Source organism: Meriones unguiculatus, chromosome 3, assembly GCF_030254825.1.
Source record: "Meriones unguiculatus strain TT.TT164.6M chromosome 3, Bangor_MerUng_6.1, whole genome shotgun sequence".
NCBI lineage: Eukaryota > Metazoa > Chordata > Mammalia > Rodentia > Muridae > Meriones > Meriones unguiculatus.
In genome coordinates this window covers 177,936,865-177,946,751 of record NC_083351.1, presented here as the reverse complement: position 1 = coordinate 177,946,751, position 9,887 = coordinate 177,936,865, and the positions used below count along the sequence as shown (strand labels likewise).

Sequence of the window (9,887 nt, the reverse complement as noted above, 5' to 3'; positions counted from 1 at the left end):
TCACAAAATAAAAACAAAAATAAGGTAAGTATGCTAACACACACTTATTTTCTTTGCCATGTCATCACTGCAGTTTTGCTACTGTTGAGAATCATAATGTAAATATCGGTGTTTCCCCTGCACAGTATTCTGTCAAAACGAGTGTGAAGGAAAGTTTCTCAAACAGTGTTAGTTTTACACCTCCAGGGGCTGCTGTGCAAATGCCCATTTCCCCTGCACTTGCCAAAAGTTGTCATCTATCTCTTCGATCAGCGCCATTCTAGGATGCAGTGAACGCGGTCTTTTCCTTCTCCTGACGGCCACTGGTGGCTGGCGTGTCACGGTCCTGCTGGTCGTTCTGGGAGAATGTCAGTGCGAGGTTGCACTCCCCCGTGAGCCGTGGATGCTGCAGGAGGCTGGTGTGCTGTGTGCCTTGTGGATCCCAAGTGTTTGTCACAGTTTGGTGACGAATCTTTCCTGCCACCTGTGGCTTGTTTCTTCTCTTTGTTTTAGTCGCTAATCACAAGTTTTATATAATTTTATTTGTCTGCTTTCTTACTCTTGTGTTTGGTGTCGTGTCTAAAAATAAAAATTGCCCTTTCAATGTCAAAAAGAAAATACAAAATAAAAAAAAAAATTCTGTCTTCATGGTCTTTGGTGACCCCTGAGAAAGGGTCCTTTGACGCAAAGGGTTGTGACCTGCGCGCTGAGACATAGGGAAAGCCTCCTCGGCTGGGCGCGCTGGCTGGCCCACACCTGGGATTCTTGGCCGTGGGGGGTGGCAGGCTGAAGCAGGAGCATCCAGAGCTCCAGGGCGGGCTCACGACCGAGCTGGAGGCCGGGTCACGCGAGACCCCCTCGGAGGAGGGAGGGGAGCCTGCCTTAGACTCTCCCCTCAGAAGCCCAAGGCTGAGCCCTTTTAGAGGAGGCCTGCACTGTGCACAGGTTCCCGGTTATCCACAGCAGTCAGGCGGGACTGCGGGCCCCAGCCATCCCGTCTGCACAGCAGCTGCCTGGTTCCCTGACGCGGCGACAGAACTCCGTGGTAAGGGCTACGTTCGGACCCGCTCTGGCCAGGGCTGGTTTTGAACGCTGGATCCTCCCCCGCCTCGCTCCGCTGTGTGTGGTGCTGGGAATCGCACCCGGGGCTCCGCGCGCTGGGCAAACTCCTGACCCCAAACCCAGCGGAAGCCCGTCCTGTGACAGGAAGCCGAGCGTGGCCGGAGGGTCAGCTTTGGGTTGGTGATCGCGTCAGCTGCGGTCACTGCACACGCCTTCGGGACCCTGCGCGCCCACCTACGCGTACACCAAGGCCTGGGACCGCAGGGTGGACGTGAGGTACCACACCAGCAGCGGGGCGTGTCCTCGGATGCCACAACCGGAGGGGATGGGGGAGAGGAGTGTGTGCGCAGGGGCTGCGACCCGCTTCTCCTAAAAACACTTTTACATCAACCGCCGCGAAGCCAATAAGAGCTGTGTCTTCTCCGGAGAGCCTCGGCAGTCTGAGGGGAGGGGCGGCGAGTCCCGACCAGAGCATCCCGGTCCCCACTCTGCTCCCGGGCCAGGGATGCCCGCGCACGACCTCGTCCCCCTTCCTCTCCTCCCTCGGAGCCCCAGCCAGCCTTCCAGGCCAGAGGGCGGTGCGGGCCGGGGCGGGCTCCATGGGCCCAGCGAGCATCCGCAGGGGCGGGGGGAGAAGGGAGGAGGGGCGGGGGCGGGGCTTCGGGGCGGAGGGGAGGGGACGGAACGGCGGGGCAAGGGGTGGAGCTCCGGGGCGGAGGGGCGGGGCGGGGCTTCGGGGCGGCCCACCCCCGCGGCCCGCGCGCCCCTCCCCCCTCGCGCCGATTGCCGTGGCCGCGCGCCCGGCCCCTCCCGCGTGTGCGCGGCCGAGCGAGGGCGCCGCTCGGGCCCGATGGGGGAGAGACAGGCTTTCGCGGACGCCGAGCGCCGCGTCGGTCCTCGCTGAGAGGGAGCCGGCGAGCGGAGGGCTCGCGCAGCGCCAGGCCGCCCCGCCGCCCCGCGAGCTCCGCGCAGGAGGTGAGCGTGCCCGGGGCGGGGTGGCGCCGCGGGGCCGCGGCCGCGGGCGCTCGTGGGCGCTCGGCCGCGGACCCTCCGCGTGACGGCGCGGGTGGGCCCGGCCGCGGGGGGGACACGCGCGCCCGCGCCGGCCCCGGGTCCCGCCGGCCGCGCCCTGGGCCGGGAGGCGCCGCGGAGGACGCGCCCGGCCGAGGTTCGGGCGCCGCGCGGCCGGGACCCCCCTCGGCTCCGGGCGCTGCCGGCCGGGTCCGCGCGCAGCGTCGGGCTCACCGGCGCTAGTGGGGCGCAGTCGGCGAGCCCGGCCCGCGCTCGGCGGCACCGGCGGCGGCGAGGACGCTCGCCCCGGGCCCCGGGGCCCCGGCTGCGGGGTGCGCACGCCCCGGGCAGGTGTCAGCGCCGCGTGCTGCGCCCCGCGGTGACAGGGCAGCCGCGTGGGTCGGGATGGCGCGAGTGTCACCGACAGCTCGGGGCCGCGTCCGCCTCTGAGCCCTCCGCTGGGGCAAGCCGGCGACAGCGGGACGTCCGCGCCACCCACGCCCACGGCGGCCGCTGGTGGTCGTGGACCCGGTCTGCAGACCACAGGCCGGAGGCCGGCGCTTGTCCGCGGTCGCGACCCGGCCCGGCTGAGCATCCCTGGACGCGCAGACGGACGCGCTGGGATCCCTTAGGCGGGAGCTCGGCTCCCGCTAATTGGGATGAGTCTTCACTCTGTTAGTCCAGGGCTGGCCGGGCGGCCTCGCTCGGTGTCCCCGGGAGGCGGCCCGAGGGAAGGAGGGAGGGAGGGCAGCGGTTCTCCCCCGGGGCCCGCAGGCATGCTCTCGGCCGGAGTGTCAGTCGAGTCAGCTGGAGGACGAAGCTCTGTCTCTTGGCTTCAGGTCTTGGCTGTCGAGCGGCTCGGGCCTCCGCACACTCTCCAGTCTTGGCGAGGCTGTCCACTCTGAACGTCCCTGTTGTGAGGGAATCCGGCCACCCCGCAGCAGCTCTGCTTAACCGCTGGCACAGATGTGTACGTTAACCAACGATAGCCATCCCTGACTGATAGTCATCCCGGACAGAGTCATCCCTGGTAGTCTTCCCTGACTGATAGAGCCATCCCTGATAGTCTTCCCTGATTGATAGAGTCATCCCTGATAGTCTTCCTTGACTGATAGAGTCATCCCTGATTGTCATCCCTGATAGTCTTCCCTGATTGATAGAGCCATCCCTGATAGTCTTCCTTGACTGATAGAGTCATCCCTGATTGTCATCCCTGATAGTCTTCCCTGATTGATAGAGTCATCCCTGATTGTCATCCCTGATAGTCTTCCCTGATTGATAGACTCATCCCTGATAGTCTTCCCTGATTGATAGAGTCATCCCTGATAGTCTTCCCTGATTGATAGAGTCATCCCTGATAATCTTCCCTGATTGATAGAGTCATCCCTGATAGTCTTCCCTGACTGATAGAGTCATCCCTGATAGTCTTCCCTGATTGATAGACTCATCCCTGATAGTCTTTCTTGATTGATAGACTCATCCCTGATAGTCTTCCCTGATTGATAGAGTCACCCCCGATAGTTATCCCTGATAGTCTTCCCTGATTGGTAGGGTCATCCCTAATAGCCTTCCCTGATTGATAGGGTCATCCCTGATAGTCATCCCTGATAGTCATCCCTGATAGTCTTCCCTGATTGATAGGGTCATCCCTGATAGTCATCCCTGGGTTTTGAAGCCCAGCACCTCACGCTTCCCTGGAAGCTGTCATTTTTGGCGTTGGCCAGCAGGGGGCGCAGCACGTTGGCGCTGTCCTCTGCAGCGGTCTTTGAGGCTGGAAAGTTGTCCCTTTATCTAGCAAAACAACCAAGTGGCTTTCTGAGTTTTCTGTGGCGAACTGCGTTCAGTTTCAGCTGGCTAGCAGTGGGGTGACCTTGAGTTCAGGGCCTGAACGTTGAGTGTCTAGAACCTTGGTTACTGGGTAGACCCTTAAATAGGACTTGGAGGGTCTCTCTGTCTTCCAGATGCTCTTCTTGAGAGGCATGTAGGTGAAGTTTCCTGTTAATGTGAACATCATTTGAGGTTACCTTGGAGAACCGGCGATTATTTTGGTGAATCCTTTTGTACGGCCCCTTGTCTCGTGTGTAAGGCCTCAGAACTGAACTCCTCCCGGAGGCTGAGGAATTTAGTGCTGTCGTCACTGTGTTTCATGAGTCTCCCAGTGCAAGGTAGAGCTCGCTGTCCCACGTCCCTGACAGAGCTGCACACTCTCCAGGCATGTATGCTTCAGTTCAAGTTGGTTCCCTCAAAAACGCTTGGGGGCGGGAGGCCAGGCTGCAGTGGTGCACCCCATAATCCCAGCACTCAGGAGGCAGGGGCAGGCGGATCTCTGTGAGTTCGAGGCCAGCCTGCCCACAGAGCCAGTTTTAGGACAGCCAAGGCTACCCAGGGAAATCCTATGTCAAAAAAATAAAATGCTTGTGGGTAGAAGGGCTCTGGATTTCTTCAGGCTTCGGAATATCCGTATCCACGTAGTGAGCTCTTGGGAGGGTATTTGAACATGATTTGTGCTGTATTTACCTGGCAACATAAAGGCTGTTTCCTGCAGTGTTTCTGGTGTCTCTGCTGGTTCAGCTAGTTACGCGACATCAGTGTGGAATTTTCCACTTGTGTCATGTTTGTGCTGACAAAGTGATGGAATTTGGAGCATTTTGGATGTTAGAATTTTGGAGCAGGGACGCTCACCCCGAATGTCAGCAGTCCACAGTCTCATTACATGTGAGCGCAGGGGGGTGTTTGTCTGGGCAGTCTTGTCTGCAAAGGCGCTTATAAAATACTTAAGAAGTAGCGTGCTTGTGCTTGCAAATCGGCCAAACTGCATTTTACTGTTTTATTAAAGGTTTTCTGTTTTTGCAGTTTTGTCAGCAAGTTCTGCTTCTTGTGTATCTTGTATTGGAAGATTTAACTTTCCTTTATATTGACTGTTAGGATCAAGTGGGTCCTATTTTAAATCACCTTAAAATGGAACCATTTCTTTCTAAATCTCAGCTCGTATTTGACATCACAAACTGGCGTTTATTCAGGATCTGCTTCAGTCTTCCATTCTTTGATCTAGTTGACTTATTTCACGAATGTTTATCAGCGCCCTGCTCTCTAATCTGTGGTTCCGGGCTTTGGAGCTCAGTAAATCAGTGTGGCCTCTGTCTGATGGCGTGAGGTCGCAGGGTCGAGGATGCCACGGCCTTCTCACAGGAAGCATTGAAGAATTGGCAAAACTATTGTCCCTTTTTTTAAGACTCAAAGGAATTAATCTTTTCCTTTTGCATACAGATTTAACTCGCAGAAATCAGCTTGCCTAGAAGCCTAGGGAGAGGCCATGGTCACACCTAGCTTCTGTTAGTGCCTGAGTGGTCCTCAGAGGCAGGCTCGAGACTCTATGGAAGGCTCTGGTTTCATGTTTTAAACCTAAGGACAGAACAGATAGAATTTAGAGGCAGGTGACTGAGGCAGTTGCTGTGGGGCCACCTGTGCTTTTGTTGTTTTGAGTTATCCCTGTTCTCGATAAGTCATTTACATCCCCGGGTGTGTTCATGTGTGTATGCGTGTGCGCGTATGTGTGTTTGCTTCCACATATGCATGTGTGTTCCTGGAGGCTCCCCTCAGCGGCTCAAAGAGGCCGTGTATCCCCTGGAACTGGGGTTACAGACATTTGTGAGCTACCGTGTGGGTGCTTTTCACTGGGACCATCATGTCAACCCTTCATAAGTCATTGTAAATCCCATGTTTTCCGCCTTTTCATTGCTATTGGATGGAAAACCGTGATGGTCAGATTTATCGGTTAGCAGAGGCAGCCTTTCCACTGAGCCCTTAGTTCATACATGATTTAATAATAATCATTCAGTAATGATTTTAACAGCTCTTTCAGTCAGTCCTTTATTTCCTTACACAGAACTGGTTCGGTTCACCTTTTAAGAGGTCTCTGACTAAGAATAATCTTTCACCACTGTAGGGCGGTGGCCGGTCAGAGCTGTGAGAAGCGCCTCTGTTAGGAAACTGCCAACGTTGCTATCATCATTACTCTGAGGTGATGGTTTGAGGCCAGGGCCTTTGTGGGGGGGGGGGGGCGCTACAAGCCAGACACCAACAGTTACCCCTTCAGGAGCATCCATGAGGTTCCGTGAGTTGTCTGTGGCAGGGGAAGCAGCAGCCCGGCAGAAGTCCTCTGGTTTCCCTGTCTCAGTGTGAAGTGATAGTGGTGCCTCCTGGAAGCGTCTGCTGAAAGCACAGACTGTCTGAACTAATCTGTTCAGGTCGGGCCGAAGTGAACCAGCACAGCCGAGTGGGCCACCACGGGTGGGAGGCTGGGCCGAGATGCCCGCCCGTTCCTGGGCTCCCGGCCCTGGACTCTGGTCTTTGCAGCCTCTGAAAGCACACACCTGCTGGTTAATTGGCCACCTCCACTTACAGAGTCCTCAGAATCCTGGCCTGAGACTCAGCACACTGCCTGTTGGGGACCAGTTTGGCTCTCTCAGCCAAGGTGTGCGTGTAAGGCTCCGCCGAGGCTGCCCGCCTGGACCTCAGTTACAGCGTCCCATCAGTTTCTCAGGCCAAAGGTGGAGACTTACACAGCTAACAACTACCTGTGAGATGAGGAGATGGAACTTGAGAAGGGAAGACGGGGTGGAGCCCCGGAAACAGCCCCTAGCCATCCTGCTGCTCTGCTGACGAGAATTAGTGTACGGGTGTGTGTGTGCATGTGTGAGTGTGTATGCACGTGTGCACACGTGCGTGCGTGCGTGCGTGCGTGTGTGTGTGGGTTAGCCCTGGTGTTTGTGTCGGCAGTTGCTGTATGCTGAAGTTTCTTTCCGCCAAGCACGGCGGCACATACCTGTAACTCCAGGTGTGGGAGGCAGAGGTCAGGGGTTCCAGAGCAGCTTATACTCCACAGTGTGTGTGAGCCAGCCTGGGCTACATGAGCCATTATTAAAAAAAAAAAATTCTCCCAAACAAAAGAGAAAAATCAGGGGCTGGAGAGACGGGCTCAGGGGTTAAGAGCACTGGCTGTTCTTCCGGAGGACCCGGGTTCAATTCCCAGCACCCACACGGCAGCTCACACCTGTCTGTAACTCCAGCTCCAGAGGATCTGACGCCCTCACACAGACGTACATGCAGGCAAAACAACAATGCACATAAAATTAAAAAATTAAAAATAAAAATTGTGGGGAAGCATCCCTTTCTTCTTTATTAAAAAAAAGAACAAACATGAAAACTTTTTCCAGTCTGGGAGCGGAACTGTGAGGAGTGTTAAGCAGGCACGCTTTGTTTTTATTCCAAAGCAGCGTCAGACTGTCCCAGTCATTCAGCTGAGGTCAGGAACGCCCACTTTCTCTTAACGTTAGGGAAAAGTGAGGTGAGGAAGTGTGTGTTTCCTGGGTGGGAGGCCCTGCAGGGCTGGAAGGACACCTCCTTTCTGCCCCTCCAAACACTCATTTTCCTGGTATCCGGCAAGGTCAGGTTTCTGTGTGCAATCACAGAAGGCCCGTTTGTGCAAACACTTCAGCTGATTAGTTCCTGGAAGCCTCTGCAGAAGGCCGTGGAGGGAGCCGAGGCCTTCCCTGCTGGGCGGAGGGCAGCCCTGCTCCCTGCACCAACGGCATGCTGGGCTCTCTCCTCCCGAGTTAGCTTCATGGAGACGCGATGAACAGCTCCACAGCATTGGCACTTCCGTCTCCACTCTTCCTGGGCTTCGGCTCTTCCTGCCACCCCCAGCTGTCCCTAGCTCTTACCCGTGCTCAGTTGCACCCCTGAAAGCACGCTTCGCTGCCGTGGCTTGGCAGCCTGAGAACATGTCCTCGCTCTGGCTTGTACAGAAGAGGCTTGTGTGCTCACGGCTCTGGAGGGCCCTGCTCACCTCGGTCCGTGTGGTCGGGGTGGGCGGGGAGTGTGGCAAAGTCTTGGCTCCTGTCTAGGCAGGGTGGCCAAGGCCGGGTCTCACCACCCCACCCAGGCTCACCCTCAGCGGCCTGGGCCTGCATCCTGAAGGTGCTCAGGGCCAGCCCCGCCTTCAGGAGTGCCCTCTGGGGACACTCTGCTCACCTGTGCTGAAGCTCCTTAGGGCAGAGACAAACTGGAGACTTGCACCCTCCTCCGTTCTCTGCTCTCTCTTAGCGTGTCTCCACCTAACACACAGCCGTGTGCCATGCGTGTGCTCGGCCCCGGGCAGAGTTGGCACTTTTTGTCCCCTCTGCAGCCCTGGGTGGCGTAGAGTGAGCCCTGCAGAATGGTGGTGCTCGCCGAGTGAATAATGAGTTTAGATGGTGTCCCTTGGCGTGCTCTCAGGGCCTGGGCCTGGTGGCTCTGCCCCTCACACGCGCTTTGGGGAGGCTCCCACTCACCTCCGAGGCACAGGCTTGCCGGGGCTTCTCTCCGCCCGTGGTTTGCCCTTTAACCCATCCTGCTAGAAAGATGAAATCAACACGAGCAGAGGATGGGCTCAGAGGACGGGCTCAGGAGCGGGTGTGCAAGCAGAGGACAGAGCTTCCCCCTGGGCCTGGCACCCTCCTCTGGCCCAGGGCTCTTCCTGTTGGCAGCTCACTGCTCTGCCCTGCTTGGGGCTGAGTTGCAATGGCTTGGACTCTGCCAGGCCGTAAGTCCATGGGTGGATTTTTATTTAAAGAAATGTTCCACTTGAGGCAAGAAGGCGTGGGAGGGAACGACATGCCTGCCATCTTTAGTTGATTGTTTATTATTTATGCTTTGAGTGGCTGGCTTCAAACTCGAGACTGTCCCACGTCTTCCCCTGCGAGCCCGGCCACAGGTGTACCCCATCGTGTCCACATTTTACCCTCCTAGACTTTTTAAGGGCTCGTTTGATCATGTTGTGTTGTGGACACATAAACACACACACACACACACACACACATGGCGCTTGGAGAACAAGTGTGTAAGGAGGCTTTTCGCCTTCCACGGAGTGGGCTTCAGCAGGCGAGGCAGTGCACACGCTTGCACACTGAGCCCCTCAGCCGCACCATCCCCCGTCTGCATCGAAGGGCTTACCCCTTCGATGGTGACACTGAGCACTGTTTTCTCACTGAGATCTGTTTGTTTCTGTAGGCGAGTCGGGAGTTGCACACCGGCGTTTCAAGGCTGCTCCTGGCCGTCAATCGGAAGAGCCCTGGTGGCTGGAGAGATGGCAGTGACCCCCGTCCTCCCCGTGCTCCGAGTGCTCGCCCTGCTGAGCCTGGCCTCTGCAGGTAGTGCCACCCGCTGTCCTGCTTTCCCTTCTTACCTCCTTCCCTCTCGGGCTCTGGCTGGAAATGCTCACGCCGTGTTGTTTATGCACAAGTGTGAACGTTCGTGCTCTTTGGGTGGATGCGATCTCTGACACACTGATGTGGATGTTTGCCCGAGTTGTGGCGGAGTCCCCGCCCGCTGCTGGGGACATGCACATGGCAGCTGCACGGGATTTTGTCACAGGCTTGGATGATAGTGAAATAAGAACTTCAAGGGTCAGGCTGGAGGGATGGCTCAGGGGTTAGCGCTGGCTGCTCTCCCAGAGGACCCGGGTTCAGTTCCCAGCACGTGGTGGCTCACACCCGAGACCCCAGGTGCTCCTCACACCAATGCACATTAAATTAAACAGATTATAACAGAATTGCAAGGGTCCTTCAGGCGCAGAAACTAGCAGCTCCTCTGTGTGGCTGTCACACGCTTCTTGTGAGATTCGGGAAGGAGGTGTGCGCTCTCCTCCGCTTCGTGTGCGGCAGGACCAGCTCCCTCCAGAGCCCAGAGAGGGTGGGTGTGAGCGGCAGCTTGCTCATGTGAGTACTGTCTCCGCACTCTGAAGGACAAAGGGCGACACGGGGTTTCCAGAGACCACCAGACCTTGGGGGTGGAGC

The 9,887-nt window shown here is 57.1% G+C and overlaps 1 protein-coding gene across 1 annotated transcript in view; it reads left to right on the top strand.

Moving 5' to 3' along the window:
- Window positions 1-1,847: 1,847 nt before the first annotated feature.
- The window catches only part of Tgfbr3 (transforming growth factor beta receptor 3), a 123,241-nt gene continuing 115,201 nt past the window's right edge, over window positions 1,848-9,887 (top strand). The window contains exons 1-2 of the mRNA XM_021637895.2: window positions 1,848-2,016; window positions 9,103-9,242. Of these exons, the coding sequence (XP_021493570.2) occupies window positions 9,179-9,242 (64 nt within the window). The 5' untranslated portion in view covers window positions 1,848-2,016; window positions 9,103-9,178. The remainder of the gene's footprint in view (window positions 2,017-9,102; window positions 9,243-9,887) is intronic.